Source organism: Mastigoproctus giganteus, chromosome 12, assembly GCF_048544385.1.
Source record: "Mastigoproctus giganteus isolate SK-2022 chromosome 12, ASM4854438v1, whole genome shotgun sequence".
Classification (NCBI taxonomy): Eukaryota; Metazoa; Arthropoda; class Arachnida; order Uropygi; family Thelyphonidae; genus Mastigoproctus; species Mastigoproctus giganteus.
This window is the reverse complement of record NC_143586.1, coordinates 154,921,531-154,942,115: the sequence shown is the minus strand read 5'-3', so window position 1 is coordinate 154,942,115 and position 20,585 is coordinate 154,921,531. Positions and strand designations below refer to the sequence as shown.

The 20,585-nt window shown below is 36.1% G+C and overlaps 1 protein-coding gene across 1 annotated transcript in view; it reads right to left on the bottom strand.

The window, feature by feature from the left end:
• Positions 1-20,585, bottom strand: part of LOC150077528 (oxysterol-binding protein-related protein 8-like) — a 169,414-nt gene that overhangs the window by 15,978 nt on the left and 132,851 nt on the right. Inside the window, exons 13-14 of the mRNA XM_090386936.1 lie at positions 19,066-19,166; positions 7,345-7,530 (exon numbers count right to left, since the gene is read on the bottom strand). Coding sequence (XP_090243062.1) covers positions 7,345-7,530; positions 19,066-19,166 — 287 coding nt within the window. The remainder of the gene's footprint in view (positions 1-7,344; positions 7,531-19,065; positions 19,167-20,585) is intronic.

Below are 20,585 nucleotides of genomic sequence, written 5' to 3'. Positions count from 1 at the left end.
TTCTATATTCTACAAACGACATCACAAAAATAGGATAACTATGAGATCAGACATTTACTGCTCAACTGTATTCTTATATATGTAGAATAAGTCAATGAAATTAATTAAGCTGGACATGATCTCAATTCCATAAAAGCTTTCCTTTCTTTATGGAGCTGAAATTCTTTGAATATATCATATGAAATTATTTAGCATGACTTTAGTCAACACTAAATTTATTGTAGAATTTTAAATTATGATTTAAGCAAAAAAGACAGAGAAATATTTTTATTATAATGATTTATGGCGATAAATCTGTAGGAAAAAGAATTTCCTAAATGTCTGTTAATGTGAGAAATCTTTTGCAGTTATTTTTATAGTATATTTGTTGATATTTTAAAAAGGATATTATAGACTTCAATGCACTCTGCCATGAATTAATTTAAGCAAATCTACCCTGATTAATTTCAAATTTATAATGTTTAATATATTCACAAGCAGGGTTAACAACTATTCATTAAAAGAGCTAAAACTGGGCATGCATGAAGGCCATAAAAATACAATAGAGTAAAAATGAATAAGAATTAATTACCAAATTTATGTTCCAATTCTCATTTATGAAATTAGCAAACTATATCAGTTGATTTAACAGATTATAAGGGGTTTACTAACTATCTATCAAACTCAACAGAAATGCATATAGTCACCAAAGTTAATGAATTATTTAGAATATGTTACTACACTTATCAGTTATATGGTGTAGAGGAGCTTTCAAGTAACACCTCTGGAGGTTCACATGATTTTTTTTATCATCATCCTATTGATGTGTGATACACTTGGTATGGTGGTGAAGGATGATAAGGAAAATCATACCTGCCTGGCACTCTTTCTGATGTGAATCTTGTAAACATAATAGGCTGGAAGAAAGAATACTGGAAAGAATAGGGAAAATAATGGTGTCACTGGTTATAAAGCAGTAATGCAGGATCATATAGACTGGAATGCAGTTATTATGACAGTCACAGCATGGATTTGTTAAGGGGTAATAATGTCTGACAAATCTGATTAGAACTATGATGCAGCAACAAAAGAATACTGGAAGCAAAAAATAATTTTTACTTCAGATACTTAAAGATTTCAGCAAAGCTTTTAATACTGTTGCACATAAAAGACTGCTGTACAAATTGGAGCAGCATGGTAATAGGGGCAAATCACTGGTATGGATAAAGGGATTGTTGAGTGGGAGAAGACAAAGTTGTTATTAATGGGCACTACTATTCTTGGACTAATGTTATTAGACCCATTATATTAGGGGAGGCAGCAAAGGAGGTATGCAAATCCCTTAGCCATAATTAGAAGAGCATCTTTGGATTCAGGGGAGATTCCTGTGGATGTACAAATGTATCCCCAATTCATAAAGGGGGGAGAGGGATAAAAAGGTGACATGAGTACAGACCTGTTAGCATAACTTTGGTTCAGGGAAAATAATGGAATTGCTGGTTACAGAAATAATGCAAGACCATCTAGGCAGGAGTACAGTTATACTACAGTCACAGTATGGATTTTTGAAGCGGCAATCTTGTCTGACCAATCTGACTGGATACCATTAAACAATAACTAAGGAATGGATCTAAAAAGTTATTTTGATATCATATACTTAGATTTCAGATAAGCTTTTGATATTGTTGCACATAAAAGACTGCTGTACAAATTGGAGCAGTGTGGCATTATGGATAAGTTACTGCTATGGATAAAGGGATGGTTGAGTGAGAGAAGACATGGTGTTTAATTGTTTAATTGTGCCCACTCCAACACAGTGGAGTGCAATGTGTATTACCAAGGCCACACACACTACTTTTAAAATTGAAATGGAGAAGAATATAGTCTGAGAAATATATTTGGAATCTATGGGAGGGCAATACATGCACTCCCAGTTAGCAGCCCTCCTTCATAAAGCAGTTCAAGATAGCACACTGAATTTCCCCAACCAAAGTTGGTTAATTCAGTTAGTATGTATAAAATTTCGATATTTATGTTCCCATTCCCAATTATGAAATTAACCAACTATATCATTTATAGTTGGTTATACATTTTGGCATCTATATGAATGTTATTTAACTATTCGGATCAGGGTAGTAGTATGTATATATATTTAAATAATTCAATTGTTATCCTGCTTTTATTTAACCTGTTCAAAGTTCTGAATTTGTGCACCATACCGGCATCATCCTTCATATATACATTCAATCTTCTCCTGCCTTAAAAACTATAAATATTCTACAACAGGTTCCCTTTGTATGTATTTTATACTGAACAGAACATTTTACACAACACTGCACAAATTTGTCTATATCCCCACGGAGCAGGGACAGTAACCAGATGCCAGCAGATGTTTGGGCTAAATGCAGAATCACTCAACATCAACAACATAACCCAACATTACACTGTTGCACATAGATACCACTTCACTGATTGGCGTTGTCTAGTATAATATCTATACATATTACACTTCAAGGTTTGCCCACTGGGCTGGAGCCATATATATTTTAAATAAAAAAGAAAAAAAAAACAGTAAAAATGTATTAAATAAATTAGAAGGAATAATTTGGAAAACACTTGCAAAATTACAAAAGTAAGTTCTTTCAAATATATTCCCTCTGATTCAGTGCAGTAAAATACATAATTGTTATTCTTGCAAATAACACCTTTTGCATACATATATATAGCGAATATCATCTTTTAAGGGCACAAAAGGTGATATAGTTGTACACGTTGGCACTAATGATATTAAGAGTAGGAGACCGGCAGAATTACTTAACAAGTACACGTCACTGTTGAACAAAAGCCGAGAATTAGGGTTGAATTTGAAAGTGTCTGCAATTCTGCCCAGACACGATAGGAGGGAGTATATGATGAGAGCCTTGTCGATCAATTCGGCCCTGGAAAGATTGTGCAAGGCTCAAGGGGTAGAATTTTTTTCAGCCTGGACTGTACTTGTTAACAGGAGAGATTGCTTCTACAGGGATGGGATACACTTAAATAGAAAGGGTGCAAGAATATTTGCTGATGCTATCGAGGCAGTGTTAGGTGGGTCGGAAAACTGCTAGCTTGGGGGGAGACAAAGACCAATAGATTGACAGTAGCCACTGGCAGAGGTGAAAGAGATTCTTGCACTGCTTCTATTAGAATGAGCAGAAGCCTGAAAAACAAGATGCATGGTATTTCAGAGACTGCTGGGAGCCATTGCGGTACAAGTAAACACATGGGTTGTGTTAGGGTAGCTAAGAATAGAAACAGGTGCAGGTATACTTGCGTGTACACCAATGCTAGGAGTTTAGTAAATAAATTTGATGAATTTGAGGTATTGCTCAAAACATCAAAGGCAGATATTGTTGGGATATCAGAGACGTGGTGTCACACAGATATAAGGGATGCAGAACTGCAATTTGGGGAGTACAACGTCTACAGAAAGGACAGACAGGATAGGAAGGGGGGAGGGGTTATACTATTAGTTAAGAAACACATAAAATCCAAGGAAGTGAAGCCAGTCGACATCGCTGGACAGTGCAGTGTCAAGTCAGTTTGGTGTGACATAAGCATTGGGAGATCAAAATTGAGAGTAGGAGTGTGCTATAGGCCTAATGACTCTGATGAGTATAATAAGGAACTGTACAGGGAAATAGAGTGGGCCAGTAAATCAGAGAGTCTTATAATGGGGGATTTTAATTTCCCAGATATTGACTGGAATTTGGGGGCTGGTTACTCACACACTAGCAGGGCTTTTGTGGATTTATTGGATGATTGTTTTCTACATCAGCATGTTCGGGAGGCAACTAGAGGGAGTAATACTCTTGATTTGATTATCAGCAGTGATTCTTCATGCATTAAGAATCTGCAGATAAATGAACCACTAGGTGGCAGTGATCACAGTGTGCTGAAGTGGGATTTACTGAAAGAGGTAACTACCATTAGGGGTAAAGGGAAGGGTTATTGCTTCCGTAAAGGCGACTACGATGGACTGAGACAGTATTTAAATTCTATACAGTGGGACCAACTGATGATGTTACCAACAGCAAATTCAAAATGGGAAGCATTCAAAGAACTTATCTTGGAAGCTACTAGGCTTTACATACCAACTAAGAAATATTGTTCAAGGTTTAGGCCAAAATGGATGTCAGATGAACTAATGAGGCATATGGCAGAGAAGAAAAATGCATGGGATACATATAAATTAACACATGACACAGAAGCCTATGATAGATACAAGTTGATATGCAACCAAGTTACAAAGGAGGTTAGGCAGGCGAAGGCAGATTACGAGAAATCCTTGGCAAGGGATGCAAAGAAAAACAGCAAAGAGTTCTTTACTTATGTAAACTCTAGAAGGAAGGGGATGAATCAGATTGGTCCACTTGATATTGATGGGTCAACTGTTGATGATCCTGCTCAGGTAGCTAACAAACTAAATGAATATTTTGCATCGGCATTCACACATGAGGAGTTATTCAGCAAGGGGAATGCCAGAGGTGTCTTCAACTCTAGCAGTAAGCTACAGAATCTTGAAATAACTGGGAGTAAAGTGGAGGAGAAACTGTTGAAGATAAACACAAGAAAGGCACCCGGGGTGGATGGGATTTATCCAGTTATATTAAAGGAGGCAGCAAAGGAAGTAAGCAAACCCTTAGCCATAATTATGAGAGCTTCCTTGGACTCAGGGGAGGTACCCATAGACTGGAAATGTGCAAATGTGACCCCAATTCACAAAGGAGGATCAAAGGCTGACACAAGTAATTATAGACCTGTGAGCTTAACTTCTGTTCCAGGAAAATTAATGGAGGCACTGGTTAAAGAAGCACTGCAGGATCATTTAGACAAGACTTCAGTTATTGCTCAGACACAGCATGGTTTTGTTAAGGGGAAGTCTTGCCTGACCAACTTGATTGGATACTATGATGCAGTCACAAAAGAACTGGATGCAGGGAATAACTTTGATATTATATACTTGGATCTTAGAAAGGCTTTTGATACTGTTGCACATGGAAGACTGCTACACAAATTGGAGCAGTGTGACATTGGAGGCAAATTGCTGCTATGGATAAAGGGGTGGTTGAGGGGGAGAAGACAGAGAGTGGTAATCAATGGACACTGCTCATCGTGGACTAATGTTATTAGCGGAGTCCCTCAGGGCTCAGTGTTGGGTCCATTATTGTTTTCTGTATTTATAAATGATATTGATGATGGTATATCAAGCTTAATGTCCAAGTTTGCAGATGATACAAAGGTTGGCAGGGTTGTCAAGGACACTACTGACACTATGCTGCTGCAACAGGATCTGGAAAGGTTGAGCAGATGGGCTGAGAGGTGGCAAATGAAGTTTAACATTGACAAATGTAAAGTACTACACATGGGAAACAGCAACCCCAGAGCAACGTATCAACTCTGTGGTACTACACTGACAGTGGTAGAGAATGAAAGGGACTTGGGGGTGATTGTGCAGGCAGATATGAAGTTCTCTGAGCAGTGCAGACGGGCTGCAAGAGTAGCTCATGGAGTATTGTCAATGATATACAGGAATTTTTCCAGCAGGGATAAGGAGGTGATTATTCCCATGTAAAAGGCAATGGTCAGGCCACACCTAGAGTACTGTATACAGGTCTGGAGGCCTCATTTCAAGAAGGATGTAGAGCTGCTGGAATGAGTACAGAGAAGGGCAACAAGATTAGTGAATGGAACAAAGGGGTGCTCTTACGAAGAAAGGCTTAAGTTTTGCAAATTACAGTGTCTGGAGACTAGGCACCAGCGAGGTGATCTGATAGAGGTGTATAAAGCCTTGAATGGTTTAAGCATGCTCAATGCTGATGGGATTCTTCCTCTAGCTCAGAAAAATCACCTGAGAGGGCATAAATTCAAATTGAGGAAAGACAGATGTAGGATAGACGTGCGGAAATTTGGCTTTAGCCAGCGGGTGGTTGGTTGGTGGAACAAACTGCCATCCCTTGTGGTGGAGGTTGATAGCCTAAATAAGTTTAAGGCTCAGCTGGACAGGTATTTTGAATGAACAGAGGGGTGAAGTGGGTTTTTTTTTTTTTTTTTTTTGGCTGATGCTGCATAAGCTTGCTTTCTTGCATCAAATGCCTCTACTAATGCTAATGCTAATGCTAATATATTCCCTTTTTAATGATATAGTTGGTTAATTTCATAATTGGGAATGGGACATAAATATTGAAATTTTATACACACTAACTGAATTAACCAACTTTGGTTGGGGAAATTCAGTGTACTATCTTGACAGTCCAGTATTGAACTGCTTTATGAAGGAGGGCTGTTAACTGGGAGTGCAAGTATTGCCCTCCCATAGATTCCGAATATATTTCTCAGACTATATTCTTCTCCATTTCAATTTGCACACATGGACGCACACACACGGAAGATTTGTTTAATTGTGCCCACTCCAACACAGTGAAGTGCAATGTGTATTACCAAGGCCACAAGCACTATTTTTAAAATTAAAATTTTAAAAATGTTGGGTAATTCAGTTAGTATGTATAAAATTTCAATATTTATGCCCCATTCCCAATTAGGAAATTAACCAACTATATCATTTAAAAGGGAATATATACGTATGCAAAAGGTGTTATTTGCAAGAATAACAATTATGTATTTTACATTACACTGCACTGAATCAGGGGGAATTTATTTGAAAGAACTTACTTTTGTAATTTTGCAAGTGTTTTTCAAATTATTCCTTCTAATTTATTTAATAAATTTTTACTGTTATTTTTTTTCTTTTTTATTTAAAATATATATGGCTTCAGCCCAGTGGGCAAACCTTGGAGTGTAATATGTATAGATATTATACTAGACAAAGCCAATCAGTGAAGTGGCATCTATGTGCAATAGTGTAATGTTGGGTTACGTTGTTGATGTTGAGTGATTCTGCATTTAGCCCAAACAACTGTTGGCATCTGGTTACTGTCCCTGCTCCGTGGGGAGATAGACAAATTTGTGCAGTGTTGTGTAAAATGTTCTGTTCAGTATAAAATACATACAAAGGGAACCTGTTGTAGAATATTTATAGTTTTTAAGGCAGAAGATTGAATGTATATATGAAGGATGATGCTGGTATGGTGCACAAATTCAGAACTTTGAACAGGTTAAATAAAAGCAGGCAAACAATTGAATTATTTAAATATATACGTATACTACTACCCTGATCCAAATAGTTAAATAACATTCATACAGATGCCAAAATAGAAAGTTTGAGATTACTGTAAAAGGGGACATATTCCTATATATATATACAGCATATTAAGTAAAATTAAACTATAAGTAAAAAATAAAATAAACAGTCCACTAACAACTTACTCTGCATGTTTATACACCCATTCTCCGGTGATAAAGTCTTGGGCAAAGTGACTAGAGACCCATTTTTCCATTTTTGCTTGTCTTTCTTTAGCAGCCTTTCTTTGGGCCTCTTCCAGTAATGTTTTTTCTTCTGTAGCTGCTAACTGATCTCCTCTTAGAATGGCCGATGAAACATGCTGCCACAACCTATAGATAAAAACAGAATGAGGAAAATAATGCATAGCACTACCAAAATTTTAGACATTTTGAGATTCCCATACTATCTGGAATCTTAAGTTTCTACATTTGAGTTACTGTTAGACCTCCAGATTAAAACATTACTGTTTTAATCTGGAGGTCTAACAGGCTTTTTGATGAAATATCTTTTGGATGTTAATTGCCTAATAGGGAAGTTTTGGAAGTAACAGGTCTTGTTTTACAGAGTTAAGGGAAATATGCAGAGCAATGAGGCACCATTATTATTACAATTATGTTTGTTTACAATTTTTTGTGAAGAAATAAAGACGTTTATATTAGTATTAGTAATGGCAAATGATGCAAAGAAGCAAGCTTATAGAGCATCACCGAAAAAAAAACTATTTACATAATCTGACGACCATTCTAATAATTTGTTTAATCCTTCTTTAAATTGATTCAAACTATCACTTCCACAGCATTGGGTGGGAGTTTGTTTCAACAATCAATTACTCTCTGGCTGATGAAAGCAAATTTTTGTACATCTATCCTGCAACCATTCTTTTTAAATTTATGTCTCCTTATATGTGTCATTCAAGCAAGAGCAAGGAAGGTTGGTTGTTATTTGGTTTTTAGGAGCATTAGCAACTAAGGCCATATTGATCCGAGATATGCGGTGGTCATTCCCTGACCTTTCCGCATCGTCCGTATTTGGTGGCGATGGGCTCGAACCCAAGTCTAATCAAGAAGCGTGTGCTACGCACTGCTGCTCCTTCCCACCTGGCTAAGGAGGTACCGAGCAAGGAAGGGATGCCATGAGCATTTAATTTACTCAATACATTTATTTCATTAGTGAGCATGCATATCGTCTTCCTGCCCCCAAGCATGGCATCTGTTGATTGTTCCCTTTTTAAAATCTTAAAACTGGCAAGAAATAATTCAAAATTGTTCACTTTTTTGATGCCACCCTATATTTTAAATCTGTTATGAATGCAACATTGTTTATTGTTTATTTATACTGAAACCTTGTTTATTTTTTACACTGAAAACATATATTTTTAAAGGGAAAGAGAGGGTTTATTTTATTTTTCAAAATAAACCACCCTCTCTCCTCTTATGGAATGCACATTTGTTTTTGTTTAAGCTGACTTCCCTCCTTTTTGGCATGACATAACTGTTACTATGGGAAGAAGAATGTATTGCTAAGATTTCTGTTACTATAGATATCAGAGAGTATCGCTTGTGAAAAACAAATTCCCATATTCTCATAGTGGACAAATGCAAGATACTTCATACTGGGGAGAATAATTCCAGATTAACATATCAGCTGTGCAGTACCACACTCAGAGCAGCAGAGAATGAAAAAAAAAAAAAAAAAAACTGGGGGTAATTGTGCAGATATGAAGTTCTTTGAGCAGTGCAGACAAGCTGTCAGGACAGCTCATGGGGTTTGGTGAATGATACACAGGAATTTTGCCATCACGGATAAGGGAGTGATTATCTCATTGTATAATGAAAATGTTTAGGCAACATCTTGAGTACTGTATAACGGTTTGGAAGCCTCATTTCAGAAAGACTGTAGGTATGTCTGAATGGGTGCAGAGAAAAGCCACAAGATTGGTGAGGGAGCAAAAGGGTACTCTCACTAGAAAAGGCTTAAATTTTGCAAATTGCAGCATTTGGAGAGTAGTCACCTGCAAGGAAATCTGACTGGGGTATCAAGGCCTTCAATGGACTGAATAAGCTCAATGGTGATGGAATCTTTCTTCTTGTTCACACATGAGTGGTGGTCATAAATTTAAATTGGGGAAGGATGGTTGCAGCTCAAATGTGTGGAAATTTGCATTCAGCCAGATGGTGGAGGTTGATTGTTGGAACAAGTCCAATGTGGTGATGTAGAAGTGGACAGTTTGAGTAAATTCAAGGAAGAACTAGATAAACTGCTAGAGAGGATGGTCAGGTGAAATAGTAGTATTAGTAATAGTAGTAGTAATCATGGCATGTGATGCAAAAAAGCAAGCTTATGAGCTTATGTAGCATCAACCAAAAAAAAAAAAAAAAAAATTCATTCACACAACCATTCCCTCTAAATGTCTGTTCAGTTTCTCCTTAAATTTATTTAACCTATTAACTTCTACAATGACAGATGGAAGTTTGTTCCAGCAATTAACAACCTGCTGGCTAAAGGCAAATTTCCGCACATCTATTTTACAGCTGTCTTTCCTCAATTTGAATTTATGCCCCCATAGGTTCGTAATCTGAACAAGTGCAAGAATCCCATCAGAATTCAGTGTGCTCAACCCATTCAAGGCCTTATACACCTCAATCAGATCACCTTTAGCATTAGCATTAGCATTAGTAGAGGCATATGATGCAAGAAAGCAAGCTTATTCAGCATCAGCCAAAAAAAAAGAAAAAAAAAAACAACCACTACTCCCATTTCACCCCTCAATTCGTTCGAAATACCTGTCCAGCTGAGCCTTAAATTTGTTTAGGCTATCAACTTCAACAACAAGCGATGGAAGTCTATTCCACAAACCAACTACCCGCTGGCTAAAGGCGAATTTCCGCACATCTATCCGACATCCGTCCTTCCTCAATTTGAATTTATGCCCTCTCAGGTGATTATTCTGAGCAAGAGGAAGAATTCCATCGGCATTGAGCATGCTCAAGCCATTCAAAGCCTTGTACACCTCTATCAGATCACCTCGGCGATGCCTAGTCTCCAGGCTCTGTAATTTGCAAAACTTAAGCCTTTCTTCGTAAGAGCAACCCTTTGTTCCATTCACTAATCTTGTTGCCCTTCTCTGTACTCGTTCCAGCAGCTCTACATCCTTCTTGAAATGAGGCCTCCAGACCTGTATACAGTACTCAAGGTGTGGCCTGACCAATGCCTTATACAAGGGAATAATCACATCCCTGTCCCTGCTAGAAAAATTCCTGTATATCATTGACAAGACACCATGAGCTACTCTTGCAGCTCGTCTGCACTGCTCAGAGAACTTCATATCTGCCTGCACAATTACCCCCAGGTCCTTTTCATTCTCTACCACTGTCAGCGTAGTACCACAGAGTTGATACGTTGATCTGGGGTTACTGTTTCCCATATGTAGTACTTTACATTTGTCAATGTTAAACTTCATTTGCCACCTCTCAGCCCATCTGCTCAACCTTTCCAGATCCTGTTGCAGCAGCATAGTATCAGTAGTGTCCTTAACAACCCTGCCAACCTTTGTATCGTCTGCAAACTTGGACATTAAGCCTGATACACCATCATCAATATCATTTATAAATACAGAAAACAACAATGGACCCAACACTGAACCCTGAGGAACTCCACTAATAACATTAGTCCACGTTGAGCAGTGTCCATTGATTACCACTCTCTGTCTTCTGCCACTCAACCATCCCTTTATCCATAGCAGCAATTTGCCTCGAATGCCACACTTCTCCAATTTGTGCAGCAGTCTTCCATGCGCAACAGTATCAAAAGCCTTTCTAAGATCCAAATATATAATATCAAAGTTATTCCCTGCATCCAGTTCTTTTGTGACTACATCATAGTATCCAATCAAATTGGTCAGACAAGACCTGCCCTTAACAAACCCATGCTGTGTCTGAGCTATAACTGAATTCTTGTCCAGATGATCCTGCAGTGCTTCTTTAACCAGTGCCTCCATTAATTTTCCTGGAACCGAAGTTAAACTAACAGGTCTATAATTACTTGTGTCAGCCTTTGATCCTCCTTTGTGAATTGGGGTCACATTTGCACATCTCCAGTCCATGGGTACCTCCCCTGAGTCCAAAGAAGCTCTCATAATTATGGCTAGGGGTTTGCTTACTTCCTTTGCTGCCTCCTTTAATATAACTGGATAGATCCCATCCACCCCGGGTGCCTTTTTTATGTTTATCCTCAACAATTTCTCCTCCACTTTCCTCTCAGTTATTAGAAAATCATCTAGCTCACTGCCAATGTTTACTTCACCTACGACATTCCCCTTCCTGAATAACTCCTCATGTGTGAATGTAGATGCAAAATACTCGTTTAGATTGTTAGCCACCTGAGCTGGATCCTCAACTGTTGAACCATCAACATCCAGTGGACCAATCTGATTCATCCCTTTCCTTCTTGAGTTTAAATAGGTAAAGAACTCTTTTCTGTTTTTCTTTGCATCCTTTGCCAAGGATTTCTCATAATCTGCCTTTGCCTGCCTAATCTCCTTTGTGACTTGGTTACAGACCAACTTATATCTATCATAGGCTTCCACGTCACCCATTAATTTGTATGTATCCCATGCATTTTTCTTCCCTGCCATATGTCTCATTAGTTCATCTGACAACCATTTAGGCCTGAACCTTGAACAATATTTCTTGGTTGGTATGTAAAGCCTGGTAGCTTCCAAGATTAGTTCCTTGAATGCTTCCCATTTTGAATTTGCTGTTGGTAACATCATCAGTTGGTCCCACTGTATAGAATTTAAATACTGTCTCAGACCAGCATAGTCTCCTTTACGAAAGCAAAAACCCTTCCCTTTACCTCTGATGGTAGTTACCTCCTTGAGTAAATCCCACTTCAGCACACTGTGATCACTGCCACCCAGTGGTTCATTTATCTGCAGATTCCTAATGCATGAAGAATCACTACTGATAATCAGATCAAGAGTATTACTCCCTCTAGTTGCCTCCCGAACATGCTGGTGTAGAAAACAATCATCCAATAAATCCACAAAAGCCTTGCTAGTGTGTGAGTGACCAACCCACAAATTCCAGTCAATATCTGGGAAATTAAAATCCCCCATTATAAGACTCTCTGATTTACTGGCCCACTCTATTTCCCTGTACAGTATCTTATTATACTCATCAGAGTCATTAGGCCTATAGCACACTCCTACTCTCAATTTTGATTTACCTATGCTTATGTCACACCAAACTGACTCAACACTGCACTGTCCAGCGATGTCAACTGGCTTCACTTCCTTGGATTTTATGTGTTTTTTAACTAATAGCATAACCCCTCCTCCCTTCCTATCCTGTCTATCCTTCCTGTAGACGTTGTACTCCCAAATTCCAGTTCTGCATTCCTTATATCTGTGTGACACCACGTCTCTGATATCCCAACAATATCTGCCTTTGATGTTTTGAGTAATACCTCAAATTCATCAAATTTATTTACTAAACTCCTAGCATTAGTGTACACGCAAGTATACATGCACCTGTTTCTATTCTTAGCTACCCTAACACAACCCATGTGTTTACTTGTACCGCAATGACTTCCAGCAGTCTCTGAAATATCCTGCATCTTGTTTTTCAGGCTTCTGCTCATTCCAATAGAAGCAGTGCAAGAATCTCTTTCACCTCTGCCCGTGGCTACTGTTAATCCATTAGTCTTTGTCTCCCCCCAAGCTAGCAGTTTTCCGACCCACCTAACACTGCCTCGATAGCATCAGCAAATATTCTTGCACCCTTTCTATTTAAGTGTATCCCATCCCTGTAGAAGCAATCTCTCCTGTTAACAAGTACAGTCCAGGCTGAAAAAAATTCTACCCCTTCAGCCTTGCACAATCTTTCCAGGGCCGAATTGATCGACAAGGCTCTCATCATATACTCCCTCCTATCGTGTCTGGGCAGAATTGCAGACACTTTCAAATTCAACCCTACATCACGGCTTTTTTTCAACAGTGACCTGTACTTGTTAAGTAATTCCGCTGGTCTCCTACTCTTAATATCATTAGTGCCAACGTGTACAACTATATCACCTTTAAATTGCAGATGCCTAGTCTTCAACTGCTGCAATTTGCAGAAATTAAGCCTCTCTTGATAAGAGGATCCCTTCTTTCCCCTCACCAATCTTGTTGCCATTCTCTGTACACATGCAGTTCTCCTACTCTTAATGTCATTGGTGCCAACATGTACAACAATATCAGCCTTTCTGCCTTAAAAGATGATATATGCTTCACAATGTCATCAACTTTTTCCCCTGGCAGACATACCCTGGTCCTATTCCATCTATCCTTTTTACACAATATATTACCCATCTCCCTGACAGTAGAGTCACCAACAATAACTAGTTCCTTTGGGACCAGCGCATTCTGCCTTGGAGATTGCTGCTGTGTTTCCTGATGCAGAGGAATGAGCTCTGGCATTGAGTTGGGCAGCTGAGAGCTTGATGGGCCCCTCATATTAATTTCTTTGAGGGAATCTACCCTACACCTCAAGCTCTCATATACGCCCATTAGAATGCTGAGTTGACACCTAATTTCTAGACACACACACAAAGGCACACACAAAGACATCCTCCTTGGCTAGATCATGTTCTGTTCCAGAGAGTTCGGCAAACATTTCACAAGTTTCACATTTTTTTAGGCTGTGATGCGTTGGAGAGTTGCCCCCCCTCAGTTCTCCCCCCGAGTCAAAGCACTCCTGCCACTTTGTGCCTGTCGCTTTGCTGCTCTAGTCTGGGGCATGATATTTTAAATTAATAAGATCAATAAATAAATAAATTAATTGTCAATACTACACTATCTAATAGAGTCCTAAATGCAGTGATGTGTATTATACTATATAATTTTACGTTAGAAATGGGAGGTGCTGGCTTTTTTTTTGACTAATGTTGCTGTATAAACTTGCTTTCTTGCATCATTTGTCACCACCACTACTACTACTGCTACTACTAATAATAATAATTGTTGCTTAGTTCATGGTACCAAACATGAATAATGGTTTCTTGCAATGTTATCTTGCTTAATGGCTTTTTAGCAGTAATTTTTCTGTCCCATAACACTTTAGCAGTTTTAAATCGGGTTCAAATTGGGACCATTTCTTGACCACAATAAGAATCAGATTGCAGTCTTGCATGAAATTATTCACCTAAAGATTAAAAAAAAAAAAAACGTGTGTGCCATGTATGTATGAAAGATGTTTTATGTGAAAACATCTCTGACAAAAATCAGAACTGTTTTAAAATTGAACAGCTAGAACCGAAGTTATGAATGTTGTAACATTTTATGTTCATGCCCGCTAACTTACTCTACTGAATCAACATTAGTGACATTAGCGTCATGCTTCAGTCCAAAATATTTAGTATGAATGATGTAACATTTGGAAGAGGTTAGAAAAATGAGTAATTAGGCCAATAGCCTAATTACTCATTTGCTTGTAGCCATTTGTTGAACAGTATGATTGCAACACAAGTATTTGTATTGTTTCAATTTGCATTTTCGTTAAATTCCATTGTTAGGGGCCAGTATAGATGGTTTCACATCAATAATTTTCTGATTAGTGAAAGGGAATGCATGCTACACTGCTATAGCTGAGTGTTCAAAGATGCCAAGGTCAAATGCAGAGTGTTGTCGAGAGTATCAAGGAAGCCAACATAAGAAAATAAAGACAGGAGTAGCAATGAGTGTGCAAGAACAACAAAGACTATCAAGATTGCATAAAAGACAACAGAAAATCAAGTATTAGATTTAGCAGTGCCTTCAACCAACAATGCTGCTGCTCCATCTAACAATGATGAAACCAAAGTGAGTATTAATTATGCACAATAGAATATTTCTCCAATTTCGGGGCAGATGAGTTTAAATGATCAAATCCCTTTTCCTTACACTGACTATTTACATAAGAATGCGTGTCGAGAGTTTGAATGGATATTTATGAAAAATGATTTCCATTCTGTATGCTACATATGAGATCATTATCAGTTAGAAAACAACACAAATAAACCAGCTGAAAAAGATACACCACTGATATGCACTGCATTTCCTGATGTTGACGACGACAGGATCCTTGTGTGTAATAGCTGTAGAGGATCATTAAAGAACAAGGATCTCAAGCGTTACCCAATGGCCAAGTGATACAATGGTTGTCTATATTTCTCCTAACAGTGACATACAGGATATAACTAACTTCATTCATTTTGTTAGGTTGCTGTACTTGTACCGTTATACCCCTGATCACGAGCGGCATATCATATCGACATATCACATACCCATGAGTGGTGATTTCAACATTAACTTTGGATTGGAAGAAACTAAACTGTTAATTACTATCCTGCAAGAAAAGTTTGATCTGTCGCAACACTAATCACTCAATTTCAACTACAAGATCTTGTCCCTCAATCAATGCTGTTTTCCAGAGACATTTAGATATGTTGCAATTGCAAGTATACGACTCTTACTTCAGCTATCATAAATCCATTGTATACTTGTCTTCCAGCTGAAATTTGTGAATGATCAATAAAATATTTACAATACAAAAGCTCTTTTATTTCATAATCAATATATACAAATCAAAATATTTACAATAAAATATTTACAATACAAGAGCTTTTTTATTTTGTAATCAATATATACAAATCAAAATATTTACAATAAAATATTTACAATACAAGAGCTTTTTTATTTTGTAATCAATATATACAAATCAAAATACCTAAAAGAAATGCAAACATTAGTAACTTTTACAGAAATGATGTCATTTGCATCATTTCCGTCTCTCATTTTCATCAAAGATGCGAGACCAAATTGAAGCAGATGACATCATTTCCACATTGCATTTTCGTTACAAAATGGTTTTACTTCAGTCTGAAATTTAGTAGGTGCTGCCAAAGATGTTTTCACATCAAAAATAAAAATAAAAAATAAGAAAACAGTCAGTGTTAGAAACAAGTTAAAATCAGCATATTAGAAATTGTATTAAATTATCATGTAATATTGTACTAACCTTATGGGCAGTGTAGAAACCTGCATAATCATGTTGGAAAATGCAATTTTCTGTTCCTGGAAAGAGCCCTCTTTAAAATTTTTGTGTAGTAATCACCATTAATATTACTATTTACAAAATGTATTCTGCCAGCTGCATTGTGCATTGTGTATTATGCATCCCCAAACGATCTGTCCCAGTGGAAACTTCACAGTTGGTTGAATACAGTCAGGGTGATAAGCTTCATTAGATCTATGCTGAATATTGAATTTACCATCCGATCAGTGGAGGCTACATTTGGATTCATTGGAGGATATTACCATTACGGATTCCCATTGCTCAACTGTTCAATGGGTATGTTCTTTAGCCCAAATTAGTTGTCTTTTCCTCATGGATTTTTGTCAATAAGGGCTTCTTATGAGGTGAACATGCTTTCAGACTACTCATCAGAAGTTTTTGTTAGGCAGTTCTACTACTTTACCCCATTTACCCCTTCCACATAGATTTTTAGTCCTGTGGAACTGGCATGAAGGTCGTGGAAGCAGACATGATACAAAACTCTGTCCTGTGTTGCAGTACTTTTCTGTTTCAGTCCAGTTTCAGATTTTATTTTGATATCTCTGATCTCATGTTTCATTTTAAGTAACCTTGACACAATAGACTGATTACAGTCAACAGCTATATGTTGACTAGATAAGTCCTCCATATCAAAAGCAATAATTACGATTTTATTGCTTTGAGTTAATTAAGTGTATGCCATACTGCTGCTGAATAGGAAGGGATGACAGATAGGAGTGGGTAGATGCTTTTATAAACAAGATGATGCAATACCACCAATTTTACAAACTGAATGCAACACACTTCAGTTTTTCTGGTTTTGTATCGAAGTTATTGGTGCAACAGCATCTGTGGCTATATTGCACATATGTACCTGATGTTGACACATATGTGCAATATCACACTTGTTTTATGGGATGATGTAATAGTGTCTTGAGATGACACATTTTTACCTATAAGGAGAGTTATTAAATATTAAACTTTAAGAGGGTGATGCAATTTATGTAGCTGCCACTGTATGTATTCATGACTTTTTTTATAGAAATATTTACTTTGTTATGCAAGAGAATTGAATGAATAAAGTCTTCTACAATTTTGTTTATCACCAGTTTTATTTTTATACATGTATGTGCATGTACAAACCTTACCACACCAACAATGCAGCAAATATCATTTAAAGGTAGGACATGGTACTGAAACTGAAAAAATGACTCAAAATTTTTAGATATTTAATCATTTAATCAATCACTTTTCTCTAAAAATGCAGTGTAACTTATTAGGCAAGTAAAATAATAAAATACAGTTGAACTTGGTTATAACAAGCATGGAAATAATGATATCACGGATGTAATGAGCAAAAAGCCATGATGATTTTAATTCATGTATATTCCCACACAATTGCCCACTGATATATCAAGCATATTACATGGATATACCGTACAAATTCTGTTAACTATGCAAACATGCAAACATTCTTAATTGCTCAGGTAGTTGAAAAAACCCAATTCTTGGAATCAACAAAAATGAAAGGGGTGACTTAGCTTTTATGATCACCAGCATCAGATTAGGGGCAGGTTTATGACTTAACCTTGTCCTTTCAGGGATGGGGGCTATACAGTAGAGCATTTGCATTCCGCTTGTAATTTCTATGGTCGCATTACCCTATTTACAGATTGTCTTTTATTCACTGAACCATAAATTTATTTCGGGACTTCTAAGAATTTTGGAAATGATAATTGTTTGTATGCAGATCACTTTACTGTCATTTTAAAGTAAAATCAGCTAGAAATGAACCCTTCCTTCAGAAACATGTCTACTAACAAAAGAAAGCATCTCTCAATTTGCGAAAAAGTCGATATTCATGAGTTACAACGTGGTGCAAAAAAATGTTGAAGTGTGAAAAAAGTTTTCTTTGTCCTCTTCAACAGTATTGACATTGTGGAAGAATAAACATGTTTACATATTGGCACTGGAAAAGAAAATAACTGAAGAAAAAAAAAAATTAGAAAGTGCGAGGTTACAAACGTAAATTTTAAGATTCATAAATAAAAAGGCTAATTGAAATCATGTTTATTATTAATTAGTATTGCTTTAATTATGGAGAAATAAATCATGTTTATTATTAATTAGTACTGTTTTTAATTACAGAGAAATAATTTGTGTTTAATATTAAGTGTATTGTAGTTTATACAAGCATATTAATATAAATAATATGTAGGTATATACTTATATTTTTTTTCTCTCTAATATTTCTTTTGTTTTTTGAATCTATTTTTTTATCAGGTTATTGAGAATTAAAAAAAAATAGGAGGTAGATTTAACCCATCACTGATATAGTGAGTAATGGTTATAACAAGGAAATTTTGTCGATCCCTTGATGCTTGTTATAACCAAGTCTGACTGTATAAGATTTCAGAGCTGTTCCATCCCATGTCATTAATAACAATATAATAACTCATACTATCTATTTATTTTATATAAATATAAGCCTGAATTAATTACTGCAAGTATCACATTATGAAGTTAATTATGGTGCTATCATGAAAATTAAATTAACAAATGAACTTTACTATTTTACCAATGTCTTGATTTTTTTTTTTTAAAAAGCAATTAATTGTTTTCTAAAGAAAAGCTTTTATTTTTATGTTACTACTTCTATCCAATTGGCTTTATCATTAATTCAAAACCTTCAAAGCTTTTATGCCAACGAAACAAGAGTATATAAAAGGATTCAATAAGCAAAAGTTGTGTACTCTTTATATTTAAATAAAAATATTTATTAGTACATACCTTTGAGATTCAAATTCTTCTTGGTATTCCACTGGAACTATGCATCTTTTTAATCGTCGACTTCTTATCTCTGCAGTTGGATTCCAAAATAAGGTTTCTTCCTACAGATTATAAAATCAAGAATAATTTACTAGTCAAAATTAAAAATTTAAGAAAATTAGAAACTAATTTAAATTTTTAAAACTTCCTAATAAATTAAGAAAAGAAGCAGGTATACTCTTTGGATTATAGATATATAAAGAGTGTATATTAATATACACTTAATTTTTTAAAATGGAAAGATTTACTCCACCTCAAGGAAGTGAAGTAAATCATGTTTAATTAAACAGATAAAAAATTACATTAAATATTAAAATTTTGAACTTATATTTTAAATATCAGTACTATCAAGCTTACCTTATTAAAAAAAAGGTCAAAACAATTAAAAATATTATTTGCATTTACACAGCACTGCATTCCTTATTATGGAAGATATTAATGGAAGTTTTTGGAAAAGCATATACAAAATGACACTAATGTTTACTGAGACAATATAAAGTCATTTTATAGGTGCTTTCCAAATTCACAGTTGAATGAATATACAAATAACTGGAATTTCTGGACTTATGTGCACTTCAACTGTATTATATTTAAATTAAAAATATGGCACTGAAATAATATAAGGGAAACTATAATATCAGAGATTAACAAGAAGAAGCTAATCTTAGATGCTAATCAACCAAACAAAATAAAAAAAAAAGTAGCATGGTATTATAAATGCAAAAAAACAAGCAGATCAAGTATTTTTTCCAAGTAGTTTTGTTAAGGTGGATTGAAACTTAATAATAATCATGTGTGACAACGTATAAAGTATAGCAAGGATGTTTTAAACAGGGAAGGTAGAAAGTAGATGACAGCTTGATTACTCAATTTTTTTTTAATGGTGGATGCTACATTAGTTTTGGTTCCTTGAGCTGTTTTTAAAAATCAGTGAAGTTTTAAATTGTGGGTGAGTGGGTCTTAGTGCAAGGAAACTGCCTGTTGTTAATTTGAAAGAAATGGGATCACACAGGGCAAGTAGGGATTTTTGTAATACATCTAGGGAGCTTCCCTTTGAAATTAAAATGGAATACAGTCACCTATTCCTGTCTCTGTGGTGACTCACCACAATACCTTGTTGGAGTGATTAAATGAAATAATCTCATGCTGCCATTCAGGTCTTTGGTGTTGCCTTTGGCACCAGTACTGTAGGTTACCAATCCATGGTCTATAGCAGTGAGAAGTTACTAAGTCATGTTTGAACAAAATACAAAGATTTAGCACAGTTTCATAATAACACGAATGTTTGTATTTCTAAAAATATACTGTAGGGCAGAAATCTTATTTTGCCTATCCAAATTGAATAATATCATAATATACTGTTCAATTTGGATAGCCAAAATAAGATATTTATGAAGACCTCTGCCTATAAACCCATTGGTCAGTTTAGGTTCAATATCAGATTGTATACTATAATATTAAGAATTTACATAAAGAAAAGG